The sequence below is a fragment of the Ovis canadensis genome, chromosome 12 (genome assembly GCF_042477335.2).
Source record: "Ovis canadensis isolate MfBH-ARS-UI-01 breed Bighorn chromosome 12, ARS-UI_OviCan_v2, whole genome shotgun sequence".
Lineage (NCBI taxonomy): Eukaryota > Metazoa > Chordata > Mammalia > Artiodactyla > Bovidae > Ovis > Ovis canadensis.
The window spans coordinates 37,448,408-37,472,463 of record NC_091256.1 but is presented as its reverse complement, the minus strand read 5'-3'; the positions used below and the strand labels follow the sequence as shown (position 1 = coordinate 37,472,463).

At 47.3% G+C, this 24,056-nt stretch overlaps 1 protein-coding gene across 1 annotated transcript in view; it reads left to right on the top strand.

Annotated features, from left to right (window-relative positions):
• The window catches only part of CAPN8 (calpain 8), a 75,250-nt gene extending 68,328 nt beyond the window's left edge, over positions 1–6,922 (top strand). The window contains exons 17-21 of the mRNA XM_069545112.1: positions 2,733–2,801; positions 3,213–3,291; positions 3,831–3,947; positions 5,188–5,246; positions 6,639–6,922. Coding sequence (XP_069401213.1) covers positions 2,733–2,801; positions 3,213–3,291; positions 3,831–3,947; positions 5,188–5,246; positions 6,639–6,662 — 348 coding nt within the window. The 3' untranslated portion in view covers positions 6,663–6,922. The remainder of the gene's footprint in view (positions 1–2,732; positions 2,802–3,212; positions 3,292–3,830; positions 3,948–5,187; positions 5,247–6,638) is intronic.
• Positions 6,923–24,056: the final 17,134 nt, after the last annotated feature.

Genomic DNA, 24,056 nt, shown 5'->3' with positions numbered 1-24,056 from the left:
ACACAGGATAAACCTGTTTGTTTGCTCTGACCTGATTTGACCCTTGTTCTATGTTGAAGAATGAGAAAGAGATTTGGGGAGGAATGGAGAAGGTTAGGGCATTCTAGATGGAAGGAAAACCTTGAGCGCAGAGTGGGGAAGGGCAGGGCACCCCTTCCTTGAAACTTGGTCTTGGGTGGGTCCAGGTTACCCTGTCCCATGGTGCTGCTGGTGAAGGCGATTTCTTTGTAAACTGGAGCTTTGGAGAATGTACTTCAGCTCTGGGGGCTTCATCTATGATGAGATATGATGACCTCTGGGGTGGGAGGAGTGAGTTGTACTTGCCCCCTGGCCAGGCACAGAGGGCTTGGACAGCCGGCTTGAGTGTGCTGACCTCTACTGGGGGTGTCAACCATGGAGAGCTGGTTCTATCCTTGTGGTCCTGGACTTTCAGATGCTGGGCCTGCCCAGCCCTGTGGCCTTCTTTGAGGCCAGTGTGGTCCTTCAGTGAGGTCCATGTTTAAGAAGCCATGGGCCATGAAGAACTGTTAACTGTTGATTCATTTTTTGCAAACAGTCATTGATTTCTGAGTCATTCTTCTTAAACTTGCCTGTGAACTTATCATTTAGGTTTGAGGGTGACCTTGTGGTCCCTCAAACATTATTCCCAGGGGTGTTTGCATTTTCATGGCTCTAAGAGGACTGTGACTCAATCATTCTTCAAGAGCGTCTGTTTCACCATTTAGATGCTTTGGGGGCAGTGGTTTTGAACCAGAAAATACAGCAGAACTGCCCATGGTGAAAGTTGCTCAGTTGTGTCTGACTCTTTGCGACCCCAGGGACTATACAGTCCATGGGATTCTCCAGGCCAGAATACTGGAGTGGGTAGCCATTTCCTTCTCCAGGGGATCTTCCCAACCCAGGGATCGAACCCAGGTCTTCCACACTGCAGGTGGATTCTTTACCATCTGAGGCACAAGGGAAGCCCCATGGAACCTTGTGTAGCTTTTTGCGTATTTTTGCTCAGTCATTCAGTGGCGTCTGACTCTGCAACCCTTTGGACTGTAGCCCACCAAGCTCCTCTGTCCATGAGATTTCTTCAGGCAAGAATACTGGAGTGGGAAGTGATTTCCTCTTCCAGGGGAGCTTCCCGATTCAGGGATGGAACCCATGTCTCCTGTGTCTCCTGAACTGCAGGTGGATTCTTTACCTGTTGAGCTATCGATATCGAGACATAATTCACATACCATCCCATGTACCCATTTAAAGGATACAACTTCATGTTTTTTTTTAGTATATTCACAGAGTTGTGCAAACACCACCATCCATTTTAGAGCTTTTTATCACCCCTGAAAGGAACTCTGCACCCATATTTGCAGTCATTCACCTTTCCGCTCAACAACCCCAAACCCTCTGCCCTACCATCACTTTCTGTCTCTATAGATTTGCCTATTCCGGATATTTTCATGTTAATAGAATCGTATAGCATGTAGTCCAGGGTAGCATGTATCAGCACTGAAAAATCATGGAGTTTTAAAAATCCAGTTGCCTGGGTCTTGCTCCTGGAGATGCTGATTCAGGGCATTTGGGACAAGGCCTGGGAGTCGGCAGCTTCATCTGGAATTGAGGATATGTTAGTGCTCTGAGACAGTGCTTTGGAACAGACAGGAGATCCAAGTTCTGGCCCTACTACAGTTATTGAATACTGTGAACCTCATGTCTTCTCCTGGAAAATGGGATAACAGAATGTAGCTCCTGTAGTTTTGTGAGGCTGAAATGAGATACAAGTATACACAGGTCTGGCTAGACCATAGTGTTAGCCCTCTTTGCGGATTACTATCCTCAGGTATGTTGGTAGACATTAGTGAGGATTGGAAGGTTGTGGTGCATCCGACACTCAGCATAGATTGTGGAGATAAAAGACACAGACTTTCTTAAAGGGTGAGGTTTACAGTCTTGAGTGCAAACATGACTTTTTGTTTGGCTAGTTGAAGGGGGTGAGAATGATGGTCTGTTTCAGAATTTTAACACCTGAGTTGTAACACACTGGTGTCTATTGATTAATTGGGATGGCTGAGAAAAGGGTAGTTTCAAAGAGACTGAACTTCACAAAGAGTTCAAAAGCACCCCCCCCAGGTCTAGCCCAGTGCTTAATCAGTATTCACTGGACACAGAGGATTGCACAGAACCCCTGGTCCATTTTGGCTGAGCCAGCTGTCCTGCTGGGACCATGTCCCAGGATCCCTGGGAATCAATGGTGAGAAGCTCAGAGCCTCTTCAAAGCACCAGACAAATATGTGTAGACTGTGTGTGGCTAAGAATCCCAATCCCATGCTCCTGAGGATTCTTCTGGTACCATTTTGCCATCAACTCTAATATCAATGGCAGACATTTAAATCTGGAAGAGAATTTACTACAGATTATTTAGCTCCACCCTCTCAAAATCCCACGGTGATGAGGATGCTGAACACTAAATGAATGATATTGTAGGAGGGTTAGGCTCCTGACTTGCCCTTAGCCCCTAGCTCTGTGCCTGACCTCAAACAAGGGCCTTTGTGAGCGTTTGACTTCTTTAATCTTTATTTGAACTTGTCTCCCACCAATCCTTCCCACCATGACCCCCAGGGCCCTGCTTACTGCAGACATGGATGTTCACTGAGGTCTTAAGACACTCACTGTGCAAGGTCACAGAGAATGTGATCCATAAAGCATGTGGAAACTGGGCTTGATCGTGTTGGCCTTAACCCGCCTAGAGCAATGGGACAGGCTCCCTGGAACTGGTGGAATTCAAGACTCTCTGGTTGAAGATCCAGAAGTATCTGGTAACCCTTTTCTCCCTGTTGGGTAACCTCTGGGCTCTGGTCACTCTCCTCTGTTCTCTTTCTAGCACCTTGCCCTTCCTGACACCCATTCCTGATCAGTTTCCTGCACTGGTCTAACCAGATCCTTCATCATGGTCAAAGAGAACACCAGACCTGGGCACACTGTCCAGGAAGGACTAAGCAGGCCCCTGCACCAGTGCCACCAGCGGAAGTCCCACTGTTCACAGAGCACAAGGACTACCACTGGCTCTCAGCACAAGCTCCTATTTTTGTTCTGGAGACTTCTTGGGAGGAATCAGTGAAACCTCTGAGGGTGTCCCTGGCCTCTTGAGGAAGCAGTGGGGTAGAGGGAGATGGTTCTGCAGGGGCTGCAAACAGTTGTTTTCACCTGGAATTTTTCTCCTGCTTTAGGAGATCTTTCGGGAGACCGATCATAACCACTCGGGGACTATCGATGCCCATGAGATGAGGACAGCCCTCAAGAAGGCAGGTGAGGACACATCCCTCAGGGAAGATCCCGAGACCGGGATGTGCTCATTGAAAACGTGCTTAATATAGTGGTGGTTGCTAATGACCATCAGTGGTAATTATCTTGTGCTGGATGTCTGTGTGATAACAAAGATGTGTTGAGTACCTTCCTTATCTGGGGAGCAGGGAATGTTGCTGGATTCTTTAGACTTTTTCCAAGGACTTTGCCTGTTCCTGGGAAGGTGACTCACAGGACTGGGCTGTGAAGGGGATGGGCAGGAGAGGCAGTCCCTTCACCGTCCCTGTTTTTTTTTTTTTTTTTTTTGCCATGGTCCATGTGATGCAAAGCTAAGTTAGTGCTGGAGCTCCAGGCCTATTTTTGGACCAGGGAGTGGGGTTTATCCTGTTGAGGATTTTCTAAAAGGAAGCTGATTTGATGACCAGAATCCTCTGGAATCCTTTGAAGGGGGCAGCATCAGGCGAGAGTTAGCCCTGAATTCTGTTGGAGATAGAACTGAGGCCCTCATTCCATCTATGACCCTGGCCCCCCTCTGCCCACAGGTTTCACCCTCAGTGACCAGGTCCAGCAGACCATCGCCATGCGGTATGCATGCAGCCAGCTCACCATGGACTTTGACAGCTTCATTGCTTGTATGATCCGCCTGGAGACCCTCTTCAGTGAGTCACATTCTCCTTTAAGTGAAAGTGTTAGTTGCTCAGTGGTGTCTGACTTTTTGCGACCCCATGGACTGTAGCCCACCATACTCCTCTGTCCATGGGATTTTCTAGGCAAAAATACTGGAATGGGTTGCCCGTTTCTTCTCCAGGGGTTCTTCTCAACTCAGGGATCAAATCGGGGTCTCCTACATTGCAGGCAGTTTCTTTACCATCTGATCCACCAAGGAAGCCCCCTCACCCCCACCCTGACCCATCCCACTTCTCCTGAGGTATAGGAAGGAGCAGGGGGCAGGGCCAGAAGGCAGAACCAGGAAGGCTTAGGTAATTGTGGCATCCTTGGGGGAGGGGCAGCAGAAACTGAAGGGGCTGAGGAAGCTGGCCATGCCCAAGGTGTTGCCTTCTCTGGGAGATTTTTGTGCACCTATTGTGTGCAGTCACTGCAACAAATGAGTGAGTCCTGCAACGGTCCTTAAGCTTTTGGTATCTGTTCGCATCGATGGGAATCATGAGAGCAGGTATCACCTCCCAGAGAGGGAATAGGGGTCTCCTTCTGGGAGGCTGTGGATAGTCTTCTTCCCGCTTGGGCTTATGCTGTAATGCTGTGCTTAGCCCTTCAGCTGTGTCTGACTCTGCGACCCCATGGACTGTAGCCCACCAGGCTCCTTTGTCCTTGAGACTTTTCAGGCAAGAATACTGGAGTGGCTTGCCGTTTCCTCCTCCAGGGGATCTTCCTGACGCAGGAATCAAACCTTCATCTCCTGCATTGCAGGCAGATTCTTTACCCACCCAGCCATCGAGAAAGCCCCATGCTTATGCTAATATATCCTATAAAGGGAGGGAGTTTGGGGAAAGGTCAGGCAGCCAGAGGCGAAGCTTCGCATCTGGATTACTCACACATGGGGCAACCACCCCTGTTCCATGACCCCAGCCCCCACCCCTGTTGAAAGAATTCCAAGTTTCTAGAGCTCTGGGTGTGCAGATGGCAAAAGGAACTTCTCTGCTCACAACTGGAAGTTTGTCTAATTGGGCGAGTGGACATCTGCTGCCAAAAGCCCATTGCTCTGGGCACTGGGTCCAGATCTAGACTTCCGGGGTCCCTGAAGCCAGTTGGAAGCTGGAGAGGGTGTGGGAGATGGAGGGAGGGTGCCAGGTGGGTGTGGGGTGGACAGAGGCAGCTCTCCGGCTGTTCCAAAGTCCAGGAGCGTCCTTATCTGACTTCATTCCTTCTCTGGCTTTCTAGAATTGTTCAGACTTCTGGACAAGGACCAGAATGGCATTGTCCAGCTCTCTCTGGCTGAAGTAAGTAGTTTTGGTAAACTGCTTGCTTGTGGTACTTGAAAATTCTTGGATGGTATTGCTGCCAAGCGCTGTTTATTCGCACTGGCTTATCTTATTTCTTGGTGGAAACAATGCTTGTTCTGTGACAGGCATTTCTGGGAGGAGTATGATTGTCATCAATTATATCTCAGATCATTTCAAGGATGCAAGCTCTTATTAATTTGGATGAAATTGGGGGTGGTGGGTACAGTTTAAAACGCCTAACTTCTCAGGCAGAAGGTCTTTGATTGACATATAGAAGGAAATCAGAAACAAAGAATTAAATTGCAGCAAGGTAGAGTAGATGCTGAAGTTCCAATACTTTGGCCACCTGATGCGAAGAGCCAACTCATTGGAAAAGACCCTGATGCGGGGAAAGATTGAGGACAGGAGGAGAAGGGGGCATCAGAGGATGAGATAGTTGGATGGCATCACCAGCTCAATGGATGCGAATCTGAGCAAACTCTGGGAGTTGGTGATGGACAGGGAAGCCTGGCGTGCTGCAGTCCATGGGGTCAAAAAGAGTTGGACACAGCTGAGTGAACAGCAACAAGAGCAGATGCAAAATAAATGGGTGTAAATTATTGCGTACAAGGCCCGTCAATTACGCAGAGAACACCATGCCCTTCCCCTGTGGAGGGCTGCAGCCTAAACAGCAGGGCCTTTACTGGCCTGTGGAGATGCAGATGTGGGCATGTCCTGAGGATTCAGGGGTGGGGCATTGCACTTGACCTGCTTCTTAGGCAGAAGAGCTAGAGCACCGGCTTATTCCTGGTCCTGCCTAGTTGTCTGGGTACAACCACTTCTATTCTGCCCTAGAATGGCAGTGTTGCTGATCCCTTTCCAGTGATCTAGGGAAGGCCTTCCTAGAAGCACATTAAGCTCGATTGAGTTGAACCTGAATTTTTTGGAAGTCCCTGTGGGGCTAAGGGCTTCCCTGGTGGCTCAGAGGTTAAAGCGTCTGCCTGGAATTCAGGAGACCGGGGTTTGATCCCTGGGTTGGGAAGATCCCCTGGAGAAGGAAATGGCAACCCACTCCAGTACTCTTGCCTGGAGAATCCCATGGAGGGAGGAGCCTGGTAGGCTACAGTCCATGGGGTTGCAAAGAGTCAGACACGACTGAGCGACTTCATTTTGCTTTGCTTTGCTTTGCTTTGTGGGGCTAAGCTTTTCCTAAAACATGTTTCCGTGGGGCTCTGACTGGGGAGCAGTGACTTAGTAAAGGGCTTCCTTGCTTCCTCTTATGGAGTGAGGCACTTCCTGGGGAAGGAGCTAGAGCAAGTCACACCCATGTGAAGCTGGAGAACATTGCTGGTGCAATCACACCAGCTCCCAGAGGACCCCTGAACTTACTTCTATCTCCTTCTTTTTCAGTGGCTGTGCTGTGTGTTGGTCTGACCCAGGGTTTTGGTCATCGGTGATGCTCCATGACAACCTGCCTGCATCTTTTCTCCCCTTCTTTGCAGTTTTGTGAACTTTTATCCTTAAGGGGGTATTCATTAACTTTTCATCTCTTTCTTGTTGTTTATTGTTTCCTGAAATCCTGGCCTGTCTCACTGGAGCAATCAGGGAGTCTGAAATCTCTTTCAACAGCATTTACGCTGGTCCCAGGGCACCATGGAGGGACAGAAATTGATTAAAGTTGTGGGCCAAAAGGGTTTCTGCCTTTCTCTATTGATACACAATCTGGGGGTTACTCTGGGGTGTTCCTACTTTAGGAAACAAGATGTCCGTGAGAAATGACGAGTCATTTCTTACAGCCCAAAGCTGCTGCAAGATGAGAAATGTGGGTGGATTTCTTGGAGAAAAGGCCTGCTACAGATTAAGCTGCCTCCGGGGACCACCTGCAGGAGAGGAGCTGCTCCCCACCCTTCTGAGATAGGTGCTGGGATGAGCTGCAAGGGATGGAGTTCTTTCTTCCCCACTTGCAGATGGAGAAATTGCTACATTGCAAGTCAGCATTGCCCAAGGGAAAGGAAAAGAAAGGAAAGTTCTTGCTGCGGCGAATTCTTACCTGAGGGGAGATGAGGTTCAGGTTAGTTTTGCTCACAGTGGAACAGGAGGATCTTTGTTATTGGTGAGAAAATAGATGCTATAGCCCAGCGTCCTGATGGGCACTTGGGGACGGAGCTGACTCTCGCGCACTGACTGTGGGAATGAAGTATAAAGGAAGATGAATGTCTTAGTCTATTTGGGCTGCGCTCGCAAATACCAGAGACCAGGTGGCTTATAAAACACAGACATTTATTTTCTCACAGTTCTGGAGGCTAGAAGTCTGAGATTGGTGCAGCACTCTTGGGTTCTGGTGAGATCTCCTTCTGGGCTACAGATTGTGGACTTCTCATTGTGTCCTTACATGGCAAGAGCAGAGGGGAGGCAGGCTCCCAGTCGTGACTCTTGTAAAGGCATTAATCCTAATCCTGTGGACAGAGGAGCCTGATGGGCTAGCAGTCCATGGGGTCACAAAGAGTCGGACATGACTGAGCTACTAACACTTCAATTCCATTCATGAGGGCCCCACCCTCATGACCTTACCTGTGTGTGTGTGTGTGTGTGTGTGTGTGTGTTGTGTGTGTGTGTGTGTGTGTTAGTCGCTCAGTTGTGTCTGACTCTTTTGTGACCCCATGGACTATAGCCTGCCATGCACCTCTGTCCATGGAATTTTCTAGGCAAGAATACTTCAGTGGATTGCCATTCCCTTTTCTAGGGGATCCTCCTGACCCAGGGATTGAATCTGGGTCTCCTGCATTGCAGGCAGATTCTTTACAGTCTGAGCCACCAGGGAAACCCCGATCTTATTTAACTAACCCTAAGGGTCAGACACGACTGAGCGACTGAACTGAACTGAATTATAACCTACAGTCCGACATCCTAAAACTACCACAGTGTGGTGTGGCGTTTCAACATCTAAATCTGAAGGGGCCACAACCATTCAGTCCACTGCGGTGAGCTACTGGAGAGAAAACACATACTCACACCTTGGTCTCGGTAGTAGTCTGATTAAGGGTTAGTATTTGACCTCTATAAATGCAACTGGATTAATCTTCTTTATAGGAACATGACTTACAAGTATGGAGTAACACAAGTTGAGATTTTTTTAAAAAAATAAAGTATAGTTGATTTACAAGATTGTATTAGTTCAGGTGTAAGGCAAAATGATTCAATTATATATATATTTTCAGATTTTTTTCTATTATAGGTTATTACAAGATATTAAATATAGTTTCCTGTACTATACAGTAAATCGTTATTGCTTATCTATTTTATGTAAAATAGTTTGTATTTGTTAACCCCGAACTCCTAATTTCTCTCTCCTCACCACCCTTTTCCCTTTGGTAAGCATAAGTTTGTTATCTATGTCTGTGAGTCCATTTCTGTTTTGTATATTAATTCATTTATATTATTTTTTAAGTTTCCACATATAAGTGATATATAATATTTGTTCTACTTTGTCTGACTTACTTCACTTAGTATGATATTAGGTCCATCATGTTACTGCAAATAGCATTATTTCATTATTTTTATGGCTGAGTAATATTCCATTGTATATATATATGTATGTGTGTATACATATATATATAAAATACATGTATATGTGTATATACCACATTTCCTTTATCCACTCATCTGTAGATGGAGACTTGGTTTGTATCTGTGTCTTGACGATTGTAATCTTTTCAAGTTAGTGTTTCAATTTTTTTCTGGATATATACCCAGGACTGGAATTTCTAAATCACATGGTAGCTCTATTTTTGGTTCTTTAAGAAGACTTCCTACTGTTTTCCATAGTGGCTGCACCAGTTTATATTCCTGCCAACAGTGTGGGAAGGTTCCCTTTTCTCCACACCCTCTCTAGCATTTATTGTTTGTAGACTTTTTGATGATGGCCATTCTGACTGACCACCAGTCAGCTTTACTACTGCCTTCAACTCTCCCAAGGCCCGGGGGGAAGTGGGGGTAGGCCCTTAAGTGAAAGGGATGCTAGGAGCTCTGGGACCTCACTTCTAGGGCGAGGCTTTGGGATGGCGCCCCTGCGGAGAAAGCTCAGTTCATTGGAGGGTGGAAAAGGAGCTCTAGTTGGTTGGCAGCCTGTGGGTCCCAGAAGGAAAGAGGCCCTTCCTCGTCCAGTCAGAGGTATGAGGGAATGTTCATCACCAGATCTGCCATCAGCAGGACCCAGGAGGTGTTATGTCCAAGTGCCCTAGGCTACCTGGAGATACCACCCAGCCTGCGCCATCAGCCCAACTGGTGTTAGTTTGATGCTCACTGATCAGGTACAGGTCCCTGTCCCACCCTATTTAGAAATAAAGTGCTACCCTGTATAGCACAGGGAACTATATTCAGTATCCTGTGATAAACCATAATGGAAAAGAATATGAAAAAGAATATATACATGTATAACTAAATCACTTTGCTGTAAAGTAGAAATTAATCCAACATCATAAATCTACTGTACTTCAAAAAAATAAACTAAAAAAATATAAAGTGCTACGAAGCAATTCTAATATTTTACATATAGCATGGCTGCCTAAATGAAAAGTACTATGTTATAATCGACTTGCAACAGTTAGCTTTATTTTGAAGGCTTACAGGCTACTTTAGGGGATAGTTTGCTAACCAAAAAACATATACTTTCAATACAAAATGGATTTGCTTTAGGGGTCTTGGGTCCCAGGTAAGGTTTTTCCTGAAGACTTCTTACCAATACAGCCCATGAGGCCAGTTAAGGATCTTAACACCGCATAGATTTCCTGTTAAACATTTGAGAGTTTGCTTCATGCTCCGTTCTTTCCCCTGGGTTAAGGCAGTGGAGCTGCTGCACTTTGGTGTGGCCTCGTCACGCCCCAGATGTGGCTGTGTCTCAGGAAAGCTCAGCCCCTCCTGAATGGTGGCTCCTGGATGGATTCCCCAGGGAGGCTCCCCTGGCTTCCCGCACTCCCCACACGCTGTTGCATTAATGTGGTTCACGGCTTCCCTGTTGCCATGGGTGGTCCGTGAATGCAGAGTGTTCCCAGTTCGCCCAGAGCCTAGTACAGTGCCCATGCAGAATAGGTGCTCAGTGAATGAAAACCGTGTCCTTTCCTTTGCAAATGAGGAGGCTCTGTAGCTTGGGTCCCACTTGGTTTCCCCAGTAGACACTGGGTCTGCACAGGTCCCTCACAACGGTTTCCAGCAGCAGAAGCCCTAGGGGGACTGCTGATATTTGGATTAGAGCCAGCCTCTGTGGGTGGGTGAAGGGCTGGGCGGATGGGAAGAAGATGTGTCCCCTTGGTGGGGGGGGGGGTCCCTTGATGAGCTGCTCCCCGCCCCCACCACATACAGATTCAGAGTAGAGGGAGCTGTTGCCACCAGTGACATGGCCGCCTCCTGCGATTTGTGCAAAGAATCTGTGGGGGCTCTTGGGTCCCCCACTTTCTGGAAGGACAGGGAAGTGGCTCAGTGGAAGCTCAAGATAGCCTGGGAGGCAGCTGTGGGGCTTGGGTGATCCTCCCTCCCTTCCTGTCCATCCTCCCCCGCCTACAGAGCCCTGTCATCTCTCAAAGGCAGAGTTTGTTTCCTCATTAGTGAATGCGGAGACACACATGCCCCATGCAGCCCCTAGACTCAACTGAGACCTTGGGGAACAGGGAACCTGATGATGGGGTGGGAAGCAGTCAGGGTGTAGCAACTTTTCTGGGTAATTCCACACTAGCAAGGCATCTCTAGCAGGTCCGCTTTCCTGCGAGAGCTCCGGGCCTCGCGTTATGTGAGCTTTCTCTCACATCACGTGCCCAGGTAAGGCTTTTGGTGGTTATGCACAATTGCAGAAGCCACGTTGAGCAGAGCTGGGAGAACCCGGGCAGTGGCCCTGCCACATGTGGCAGGGGCTCTTCCCACCAAGGTCCTGATAGCATCGGGTCTCAAAGCATCCTGTACATCCTGCCGTTGTAGCTGGTGGAGGCCCCCGCCCTGCCCAGTGCTCCTGTCGCTCCTCTCTGCCTCCCTAATACCAGCCGCTCCTCTGGGCTGGGGCAGCGGGGCCACGGAACAGAGTCCTCCCCTCCTTGGTCAGCTGTGCTCAACCTGCCGGACTAGGGCCGGCTTCTTTCCTCTCACTCCAAGCTTCAGGCTGTCTAGCCCCTCAGATGCCCAGTGTTTTCAGCTCTAGATGTCCCAGTTTCTCATCCTGTGATTGCTTCTGCTCTGGCTTCAGGACACAGCCACCCCCTGCACCAGCCATGCTTCTCTATGCTTCTCTTATGGGGGGCCCCATTTCCCAATTGTCATCTCCCTTCATACATGAGCTGTTCCCTTTGATTGATGGGCTGGGTCAACCTGGAGAGCTCACATACTTGACAGTGGACAGTCAAGACCCTCTGCCCCAATGCCATTCTTTGTACTTCAGAGCAGACAGTGTCCGGAAGGACCTCATGAGGGAACGCTTGCCCGCTTTGTTCTGTTCCTTAGCTCTGGGTTACAGGTGGGGCGATGGGAAGCCCGTCTGTGTGATACGGACAAGGATGGAGACATGCAGCCTGGATTCCACCTCCATCAGTTCTGTCTGATGCACACCTGTCAGGTCTGCGAAATGGAAGCAGCAGTCCATTAACTGGGCTTCCCCAGTGGCTCAGAGGTAAAGAATCCACCTGCAACGCAAGAGACTTGAGTTCATTCCCCGAGTTGGGAAGATCCCCTGGAGGAGAGCATGACAACCCACTCCAGTACTCTTGCCTGGAGAATCCCATGACGGAGGAGCCTGGCAGGCTACAGTTCATAGGGTCGAATGAGTCAGACACATCTGCGCACATGCACAGTTACTTACTAGTGTCAGCTCCTTACAATTTTGGGAGGCCTGTGCTTGTTTCACCAGTTGATTAACCATAGGGCTGTATGGGGGATGGAAATAAGGCAGGAACACTGTCCCACACTGACCTGCACGGAGTTATGAAGGTCTCATGAAGCCCAGTGATGCTTCTCCCAGCTCCCTTCTGTGCCTGGTGCAGAGCCTGGGGGGCAGGCATGTGGGGACACCTGGCAGTCTACTGCCTTCTGCTGAATCTTGCTTTTTCTTTCTGAAAAATTTTATATTCATTATATTCACATTCTTATATTTTATAAATTCTATTAAAATGATTTTATGTTATTTATTATTATCCATTTATGTATTTTATGTTTATAAATTATTGATATATAAATATTAAGATACATAATAAATATCAACTGTATACTGAAGTCTCATGTATTATTCATTAGAGTGAATAATTTTTAATATTTTACCATATCTGTTTTATCGTTTTTTTACTGAAGAAGTTTTTGTTAATCACAGGTTTCATGACATTTTATTCTCTGCTACGCATCTCTAGCAAAGGACATTATTACACAGCCACAATACTGTTTTCCAACCTAACAAAATTAGCAATAATTCTCAGTCACATCTTATAACCAGCCTATACCCACATTTTCTTGATTGACTTTAAAATGTACTTTTACAGTTGGTTTATTAAAGTGGGAATTCAACCAAGGTCCTCATTTTACCAGTTTTGACCTACAGCCATGTTCCCTTTCTTTGAGGTCTTGAATGACTGATACATAATTGCAGTTTTAGGAAAGAAGGTTGGTAATATGAATTGGCAGTCTCTTGCTTCTCAGTCTAATTAAATCTCTTGCAGAGTGCCCATCCTCTCCAGCTTCCTCCCTCTCCCCAGGAGCATGCAGGATGGTTTGTAGGGACTGGGATCTCAGAAAAGGGCGTCTAGTGTTCCCTGCACTGTGGCTGCCATCCAAGCGCACCCAGTCTTGCAGGCGGCATCTCTTGCTGGTGGCCCTTTGGCTCCACGATCATCTAGGCAGGAACCGCCCTTCTGGGCCTTACCTGTGTTTTTGTTCAAGTTTTCTTGTTCTCTGACCCCAAGGTTCAGCCAGTTTCCCAGAGTCCATGCACCAAGGCACTCCTTTCAGCCAGTGGTCTGGGCAGTACTTGTCCTGACCCTGAGGATACCAGGCTCTGGGGAGGCAATGGGTGGGCACTGTAGACCAGCAATCTGCCTCTGAGTATTCACAGAGGGGAATGGCTCTGTTAGTAAAATCTCAGGAAAGCACAAGGGAATTCTCTGGGGTTTAGAAGGCACGGTGATTCCATGTGGAGTGTAAACCTTCAATTTCGGTTTGTTGAATTGAATTCAACAAGGAAGAGAAGATTAGGAGATGAGAGACATTATCTGGTGATGAAATTCAAGCCAAAATGTCCCTGTAGTCAGTTACTCTGTTCATGCTCTGGCAGGGGGGATTAGCAGGCAGCTCATTCCAGAGCCTCACAGACACTTAAGCGTGGATTTGCAAGGTGGGCTTTCCTGGTGGGCATGAGGGGCTTCTGTTTGGTCCCTAGGCCCCTCCTGGAGACCTGGAGTGGAATCCCCTCAGCCTTCTGAGGGCAGCGGGATGGGCGCTCAGGAGGTGGAGCCACGCTCTTCAGTCTACTCACTAATTCAATCAGTGACTGTCTAAAGCACCAACTACAAGTCAGGATCAGTGCTCACCTAGGGAGTTGTAGGGGGGTTGGGTGGGGGTGAAGTGAGGTGGGCAGTGCAAATACGACTAACAGAGGTTTCTGCCTGCCAGAAGCTTACAGGGGAACGGGGCGAGTCAGAGTCACACACAACTAACAACAATTTAAAACAGTGTAACATTACTGCTGGAGGAGGTACAGAAAAGTCAGGCCACAAGAGAAGAGAGGTCAGTGCTGTTTCAGGAGAGGGAGCAGGCTTCCTGCCAGATGGATAGGAACTGAGCAGCTAGGACTTCATTCATTCATTCATTTGGTAAATATTAAGCATAGCTATTTACTATTCTAGTATATATATGTATATTTGTACAGACATGTACACATATATGGCACTAGGTCACTCAATTGTGTCCAACTCTTTGTAAGCCCATGGACTGTAGCCCACCAGGATCCTCTGCTCATGGGATTCTCCAGGCAAGAATACTGGAATGGGTTCCCGTTTCCTTCTCAAGTACATATATATACATATATATGTATATATATATATATATATACACACACACACTATTCTAGGTATATATAGTCAAAGCTATGTATTTTTCAGTAATCACGTATGGATGTGAGAATTGGACCATAAAGACGGCTGTGCACTGAAGAATTGATGCTTTTGAACTGTGGTGCTGGAGAAGACTCTGAGAGTCCCTTGGCCAGCAAGGAGATTAAACCAGTCAATCCTAAAGGAAATCAATCCTGAATATTCATTGAAAGGTTGATGCTGAAGCTGAAGTTCTAATCTTTTGGCCACCTGATGTGAAGAGCTGATTCATTGGAAAAGACCCTGATGCTGGGAAAGATTGAGGGCAGAGGAGAAAGGGACGACAGAGGATGAGATGGTTGGATGGCATCACTGACATGGACGTGAGTTTAAGCAAGCTCCAGGGGAGAGTGAAGGACCGGGAAGCCAGGAGTGCTGCAGTTCATGGGGTCACGAAGAGTCGGACATGACTTAGCGACTGAACAACAACAAATATTCTAGGTATTATGCAGGCACCTGTCAGCGAGAGGGAAAGGTATTCCAGATGGAGGGAAAGTCATGAGAAAAGGGAACAGCATAGGAAAAGACAGCCTGTTTGGAGAGGCCTGGGCTCTTCTGGAAGATTCGGGGCTTTGCTATGACATTGAGGCCATCACTGCATCCCCACAGGACCTCCTGGGCCAGAAAGCAGCCACCTTCCTTGCTCATTCCTGTCTTCTGCGCAATGATCCTGCAAGGGGTGGGGGGCACTTTGCCTTTCTACATCACAGGGAAAGAATTTCAGGCTATTCCCCAGAGAGGGTGGGATTCTTGGCCTCCTGAGGTTCAGTTGTGGGGTAACAGCCACTGCCTCTGCTCCCAGAACCAGAGGCACCCCCGGAGCTCTTTGGGCAGTGGAGAGCCACCTTCTGTGGCTGCTGTCCAGCACTGGGTCAGAGGACCTTGATGTACAGCCTGCCATGGCCTCTGCAGCTGTGTTCTCACCACCCAGGGTGAAGATGAGAGGGCCAAGCCCCAGAAAGCCCCTGAAGGAGGCAAGAAACATTCCTCTGGAGCTGAAAGCAAGGACGAAGGAAGTGCAGCCAGCTTCCCACTTCCACCTGCACTCCTGAAACATTTACTACTAATTAATTTCTGAATTACACAACAATGCACTTCCTAATTACTCAGGGGAAGCACTAGAAGCTATAAAGGGGTCGTTATTTATTGCACAAGCGATTCTAATAGATGTTCTCCCAGAAATGAGAGAAAGATGGAGGGGCAGGGTGGAGGAAGGAGGGGGTGGGGAGAGAGAGAGAGAGAGAGAGAGAGAGAGAGAGAGAGAGAGGTTGACTGGATCAATTGAGACAGAAGGAACGCCTGGCTGGCAGGGTCCTCCTAGTCTCAGAGGCTGGTTCTCATCTGGAAGAGCAGAGTTGTCTGGGGAACCTCAACAACCCTTTGAGGAGACATGCAGACGTCTCTGGGCTCAGAAGGAAAGCTTCCTCGGAAGCCCTGCCAACTGTGCAAACACCAACACAGAAATGTAAATAATAACATGCAGACAGGATGCAAACGTAATTATAGCTGAACATTACGAGGAGAGAGACTCACTGGGGACTGGCCACGTTTTCACGTCTGAGAGTTGCATTTTGCATTGTGGTGATTAAAGCAGACCAATTTTTTTCCATTTTGTTTTTACTGCCACATGGATTTTTTTTTTTAAATACTAGGTTGGATAGTACATTAAAACAAGTAAGCAGCTTTCTTTCATATTGTTTTGGAATAGATGGATTATCACATGTCTATTGGGCTCACCAAACTTACTGAGCTCCTACTGTTTGCAGGCGGCGTGTTAGCCAGTGGGTTACACAATTAAGATAGGGCCCCTGCCTGCAGGTCTGTCCCTGTAGTCTAAGGAGAGAGACAGGTGTCTACACAAGTGGCTTCAGCATGAGCTGGAGGCAGGCACAGGGAGCCACGAGGTCACTAGGCGCCTCTCGGGGTTCGGGCAAGTCTGTGTGGAACAGAGGAGAGTGTGAACTAGGAGTTTCCTCCACTTTTACCTGGACCGTGAGGGCTGGAGCTCTCCCCTACCCTCAGCATCTGGCTTACAGGTAGAATGCCAGGTACAAAGGCTGTCAGCTATGAGGGGTCCTCCTGAGCGGTGGGTTGTATCTGCCACAGTCCATCAAGGGACAGAAACCACAGCAGTTATTTCAACAGAAAGAATTAAACATAGCAAATTGTTACCTAGGTAGAAAGTTATAATTAGTAATTGAGTGGATAAGAGGAGTACTTAAAGGTACTGTGGGGTAACAGCTGCGAATTATTAAAACATTGAAATTTAGAGACTCCCTCCCACCCGGCTCCTCCCTCGCCCGCTTCACACCGTCCGAGAGGCTGGTGTCTTTGGAGAGGGAGGTTGCACCACAAGGGCGCAGGTTTTACAATTGTAGGAATAATCGCAGAGCGGGTTTACTGCTGCTGGCGCCCTCTGTTGGCAGCGCCTAGTATCAGTCAGTTCAGTCTCAGTCGTGTACGACTCTGCGACCCCATGAATCGCAGCACGCCAGGTCTCTCTGTCCATCACCAACTCCCAGAGTTCACTCAGACTCACGTCCATCGAGTCCGTGATGCCATCCAGCCATCTCATCCTCTGTCGTCCCCTTCTCCTCCTGCCCCCAGTCCCTCCCAGCATCAGAGTCTTTTCCAATGAGTCAACTCTTCGCATGAGGTGGCCAAAGTACTGGCGTTTCAGCTTCAGCATCATTCCCTCCAAAGAAATCCCAGGGCTGATCTCCTTCAGAATGGACTGGTTGGATCTCCTTGCAGTCCAAGGGACTCTCAAGAGTCTTCTCCAACACCACAGTTCAAAAGCATCAATTCTTCGGCGCTCAGCTTTCTTCACAGTCCAACTCTCACATCCATACATGACTACTGGAAAAACCATAGCCTTGACTAGATGGTAGCGCCTAGTATGGTAGCCGCTAATATGGGCTGGGAGGGATTGGGGGCAGGAGGAGAAGGGGTCGCAGAGTCAGACACACTCAGCGACTAAGTACAGCAATATGGAGCCAGTGGCAGAGGTTGAGAAAGTGGGGGTAGTCCCAGGAGCTGGAGATTCATTCATTCAACTTAGATTTTTGAGTATTCACAAAAAGTCAAATCTTTATGGCCCTGGGGACAAAATAGTGAGCAAAATAGACAAAAATCCCTTCTTTTTTTAAAAAATTAATTTCTTTATTATAATTGGAGGCTAATTACTTTACAATATTGTAGTGGTTTTTGCCATACATTGACATGAGTCAGCCATGGGTGTACATGTGTCCCCCATCCCAACCCCCCGCCACCTCCCTCCCCATCCCATCCCTCTGGTTTGTCTCAGTGCATGGGCTTTGAGTGCCCTGTTTCATGCATCGAACCTGGACTGGACATCTGTTTCACATACGGTAATATACATGTTTCAGTGCCACTCTCTGAAATCATCCCACCCTCACCTTCTCCCACAGAGTCCAAAAATCTGTTCTTTATATCTGTGTCTCTTTTGCTGTCTTGCATATAGGGTCATTGTTACTATCTTTCTAAATTCCATATATATGTGTTAATATACTGTATTGGTGTTTTTCTTTCTGACTTACTTCTCTCCATATAATAGCCTCCAGTTTCATCCACCTCATTAGAATTGACTCAAATGCCTTCTTTTTAATAGCTGAGTAATACTCCATTGTGTATATGTACCACAACTTTCTTATCCATTCATCTGCTGATGGACATCTAGGTTGTTTCCATGTCCTGGCTATTGTAAACAGTGCTGCGATGAACACTGGGGTACATGTGTCTCTTTCAATTCTGATTTCCTCGGTGTGTATGCCCAGCATTGGGATTGCTGGGTCGTATGGCAGTTCTATTTCTAGTTTCTTTAAGGAATCTCCACACTGTTCTCCATAGTGGCTGTACTAGTTTGCATTCCCACCAACAGTGTAAGAGGGTTCCCTTTTCTCCACACCCTCTCTGGCGTTTACGGTTTGTAGACTTTTTGACAGCAGCCATTCTGACCAGCTTGAGAAGGTACCTCCCTGTGGTTTCGATTTGCATTTCTCTGATAATGAGTGATGTTCAGCATCTTTTCATGTTTGTTAGCCACCTGTATGTCTTCTTTGGAGAAATGTCTGTTTAGTTCTTTGGCCCATTTTTAGATAGGGTCATTTATTTTTCTGGTACTGAGCTGCATGAGCTGCTTGTGTATTTTTGAGATTAATTCTTTGTCAGTTGCTTCGTTTGCTATTACTTTCTCCCATTCTGAAGGCTGTCTTTTCACCTTGCTTATAGTTTCCTTCATTGTGCAAAAGCTTTTAAGTTTAATTAGGTCCCATTTATTTATTTTTGCTTTTATTTCCATTACTTTGGGAGGTGGGTTATAGAGGATCTTGCTGTGATTTATGCCAGAGAGTGTTCTGCCTATGTTTTCCTCTAGGAGTTTTATAGTTTCTGGACTTACATTAAAATTTTTAATCCAGTTTGAGTTTATTTTTGTGTATGGTGTTAGAAAGTGTTCTAGTTTCATTCTTTTACAGGTGGTTGACCAGATTTCCCAGCACCACTTGTTAAAGAAATTGTCTTTTCTCCATTGCATATTTTTGCCTCTTTTGTCAAAGATAAGGTGTCCATTCAGTTCAGTTCAATTCAGTCACTCAGTTGTGTCCGACTCTTTGCAGCCCCATGAATCGCAGCACGCCAGGCCTTCCTGTCCATAGGTGCATGGAAAAATCCCTTCTTTCTAGTCTTTTACATCCTAGCTGCCAGACAATAAACAAAAATAAATGAGAAATTATATAGTATGTTAGCATTTATATGAAGAGAAATGAAACATAAATGTGTGTGAGTATATGTGAGAGACAGAGTCTGGGGCAAGCATTGATTAATTAATTAAAAGTATAGTTGATTTAGAGTATGTGTTAGTTTTAGGTATACAGCAAAGTGATTCAGTTATACATCTATTCAGTTATATATATATTTTTTCTGATTCCTTTTTATTATTGGTTATTACAAGACATTGAATTGAGTTCCCTGTCCTATACAGTAAGTCCTTGTTGTTTATGTATTGTATATATAGTGGTATGTATCTGTTAATCCCATACTCCTAATTGATACCCACCCGTCCCCCTCTGGTAACCATAAGTTTGTTTCCTATGTCTGTGAGTCTGTCTCTGTTCTGTATATAGGTTCATTTGCATCATTTTTTAAAGATTCCACATATAAGTGATATCATATTATATTTGTCTTTGACCCCTTCATTCAGCACGATCAGCTCTAAGTCCATCCATGTTTCTGTAAATGGCAATACTCCGTTCCTTTTATATGGCTGAGTAATATTCCACTGTATAAATATACCACATCTTCTTTATCCATCCCTTTGTCAATGGACATTTGGATTGCTTCCATGTCTTGGCTACTGTGAATAGTGCTGCAAAGAAGATTGAGGTGCAGGTATCTTTTTGAATTAGAGTTTCCATCTTTTCTGGATATGTCAAGCACTCAGTTTTAAATAGGCAAGGCATCTCTGAGAATAGCAAGGCATCTCGGAAAATGTGGTCTATGGAAAAAACACGTGGGTTTGGGAGGGAGCTGTCTGGATACTCACGGAAATAGCAAAGTAGAGAAAACGAAAGAACACTGAAACGAGATGTTCGAGGAAGAGCAAGGAGGCCTGCAGGGCTGAAGCAGGAGATGGAGGGAGAGAGGGAGCAGCTGTTGAGTCATGGTGGGCCTGATCCCTACGCATCACACTGGGGACTTCGGGTTTAACTCTTGAGATGGGAAGTCTTTGGAAGTTTTGAACCAAAGCCTGACAAGGCCCTACTGCATTTTTTGTTTGTTTATAATTTTATGTATTTATTTTGGCTGCAGTGGGTCTTCACTGCCGCCAAGGCCTTTCTCTAGCTGTGGTGAGTGGGGCTACTCTCTAGGGGCAGTGTGTGGGCTTCTCATTGCCGTGGCTTCCCTTGTTTCAGAGCGTGGGCTCTAGGACAGGTACGCTTCAATAATTGCAGCTCCCAAGCCCTAGAGCACAGGCTCAATAGTTGTGGCGCACGGGCTTAACTGCTCCTCAGCATGTGCGATTTTCCTGGCTCAGGGGTCAAACCCATGTCTCTTGCATTGGCAGGTGGATTCTTTACCACTGACCCACCAGGGAAGCCCCTGTCCTACTGTATTTTATGAGGACCATTCTGGCACGTGAGTCCAGGAGCAGTGGGGGCTGTGGTGACGGTGGCTTGGACCAGCTTGGCATCTGCAGAGCTGGTGAGGAGAGTTTATAGGATCTGCTGTCGGTTAGACATGGGGCATGAGTGGGAGGGAAAAGTCAAGGATGATTACAATGTTTTTGGCTGGAGTGGCTAAAGGATGGAGCTGATATTAACTGCAAGTTAAAAAAAAATTTATGCCATCTATGATGATAAAGTTATGAAAAAATTTTTATTTTAATTCATTTAGAGAAAATTAATCTGAAGAATGGAGTCTTAATAACCTGAGAGGTAGAAATCATTTTGAATAATCCAGGATATTTGCATGTTTCCTGTTCACTGTGCTGTGCTGTTCTTAGTCCCTCAGTTGTGTCTGATTCTTTGCGACCCCATGGACTGTAGCCCACCAGGTTCCTCTGTTTGAGGGGATTCTCCCGGCAAGAATACTGGAGTGGGTTGCCATGCCCGCCTCCAGGGGATCTTCCTGACCCAGGGACTGAACCCAGGTCTCCTGCATTGCAGGCAGATTCTTTACCATCTGAGCGGCCAGGGAAGCCCAAGAATACTGGAGTGGGCAGCCTATCCTTTCTCCAGTGGATCTTCCCTACCCAGGAATCGAACCAGGGTCTCCTGCATTGGAGGTGGATTCTTTACCAGTTGAGCTACCAATGAAGCCCTTATTGTTCACAACTCTTATAAAATTCTTATTTTCCCAGAAAAAGAATTTAACTTCAATTCCCTAAGAGTTGAAATGATTTTGGACACTCTGGGGCTTTTCTCAAGTCATTTTGTTTTTGCGTTTTTGACTCCTGCAACCTATCCCTGGGTGCCCTCCCCTGACTCATTGCTCACTACAGAGGATGTGTCTGTCCTCATCTTTATCTGCTCAGCATTCTCCAGAGTTTCCTTCTTGATTTCTCCTCTTTCCCTTCTCAGTATCCTCTGATTCCTTTAGTGAAGTCAGCCTCCAGATCTCTAGCCTTTCTCCAGCCCAACTACCTCTTACTTGATCTTGAGTTTCCAACCCCTTTCTGGGTATCTCCACGAGACTGTCCTGAAGACCCATGAGGTTATCAAATGAATATCAAATGAAGCCAAATGAATTCAATCTTCTCCCTTTATACCTGATTTGCACCTACCCCTCCCGAATCCTGGATGTCACATAACATCATTGCCCAGTCATTCTGGCCCAAGCGCAGGCATCTCTGATGCCTTCCTCTCACTTATCCTCAGAGCTGATCCATCACTGATTCCTATCAGCTCTCTCTCTTTTCACTCCCTCCTAGTTTCCGCCTTTCCTTTCCACTGCTCAAATTCAGGCTATTTCCCCGTCTCTCATGGCTTATCCCGGTGCAGAGGCCTCCTAATTAATCTTTCTCCTTTGAAGCTCTTTCCTTTCTGTCCCCTGCATCAAAACTGCTTTCTAAAGCATCAGTGCATCACACTGTCTACCCTCAAAGCTTTCAGTGGTGTCCTTGCCAGTAAAATGACAGTCAAACTCACAGTGTCCAAGAGCCTCCTGGGATGGGTCCCAAGCTATCTTTCCAGACTCCAGCCTAGACTCACTGCCATGTTTTAATAATGCAGGATGCTGCTGCTGCTGCTAAGTCACTTCAGTCATGTCCGACTCTGTGTGACCCTATAGACGGCAGCCCACCAGGCTCCCCCGTCCCTGGGATTCTCCAGGCAAGAACACTGGAGTGGGTTGCCATTTCCTTCTCCAGTGCATGAAAGTGAAAAGTGAAAGGGAAGTCGCTCAGTCGTGTCCAACTCTTCGCGACCCCATGGACCGCAGCCCACCAGGCTCCTCTGTCCATGGGATATTCCAGGCAAGAGTACTGGAGTGGGGTGCCATCGCCTTCTCCGATGACTCAGTGTTAACTAATATCACCAAGCACACTAACTTTGCTGGGACTATTCCTTCCACCTGTGCTTTCCTTGGGTCCCTCTTCCCCTTCTACAAATGCCCCACCCACCCTACTCTACTTTTTCCCAGCCTCCATGAAGGTGAAGAAGACAGTTTCTTTACTTTTTTCTAACATGCCCAAACTCAAATTATGTCCCATTCAGTTCAAGCCTGCCAGCCTGGCAGAGGAGAAGGCACGGAGCCATGAATCAGAGAGGGTCTGCAGAACCCTAACTTGAGCCCCTGATGGCCCATCTGCCCACCCCAGGCACAATTTCAGTCCAGTCTAGAAGGTGGTTTTCTACCGTGTCTCTGGAAAAGGAGCTGTTGCGCTGCAGTCTGTCATGGGCAGGCCTTTGTATGAATTAACCAGCAAATTCCCTGTATTTGGGCTTCCCAGGTGGCTAAGTGGGCAAAGAATCTGCCTGCAACATAGGAGATGCAGGTTTGATCCCTGGATTGGAAAGATCTCCTGGAGGAGGGCATGGCAACCCATGCCAGTATTCTTGCTTGGGAAATCCCATGGACACAGGTAGGCTATAGTCCATAGGGTTGCAGAGTCAGACATGATTGAAGCAACTTAGCATCCACGCATGTCCCCTTGTATTTAGCTAAGTGTCTTCAAGGAAAACCACTGCAGACTGGAGGGGCGTCTTCTAGACTGTCTCTGGCCTTTTGCTCTCACTGAGTTCCTGGTATCCCATGGTCCCCTGTGCAAGCCTCTCTTTAACTGGAGCTCTCAGGACCCCCTTCTTGGGTCTCTTCCAGCAGCTGGGACTGCCCTCTGTTCAGCACCACGCTAGTCCCTCACCCCTGGGCTCTAGAAGGGAAAGATGGGCATTCCTGGGTCAGTCCTGCTTGTTCTTCCCCAGCAGGGCAGTGACTGCTTCGTAGGCTTCTTTTTTTTTCCCCTGTGGGCTCTGGTGAGCGTTTTTATTTCTCTCTCTCCCTTGGCCCCACCTCCCAACCATGCCCCCAAGTGAAGCCTACCAGCGTGGAGGCCTGCCTGGCTCAGGATGTACTGCCAGGGACCACCCAGGGTAAGTCCATACAGCACAGTGCTTACCAGTCCTCGGGCTCATCTGCTTGTAGTCTCTGGGTTTTCCAAGTGGACAGTTCCTTAGAGGTACAGCTCTGAGCCAAGGGGATTAGAGGCTCCCCTTTCCCAGCCAGAGAAGGAAAAGATCGCACTTCAGAGAGGTCTCATGACAGCTTCATGTGGAAGGTGGATGTCACAGGGGGCTGGGAGTTCCTGTCTTGGCTCTGTCATGAGCTGTCCAGCGATCTTAGAGAAGTTGCTTTACCCTCTCTTGCCCTCGTGAAGGCTATATGGGGAGATTGTGTCCTAGTTCTGGTAGGCTGTCAAGGAGGTGTCCCTTGGCTCCTTGGAGCAGCTCCTGGGTCGTCCTGGGAATGGGATGATGCTCCTGATGGTGCGCCGAGTGAGGCTATATCCTGCATGCCCATCCTGCCTCACCAGGCCCTCAGCCCCTTCCTGGCAGCCTGGGGCTCTGTTCTGCAATTCAAGTATGTTGAGTTGATTATTACGTTGGAATTCAGCATCCATAAATTCTTTTATTTTGTTTCATATGCTGAGTCTCTAGAGCGCAGTATGCAAATTTATGGAAAGCAATATGCAAAGAAG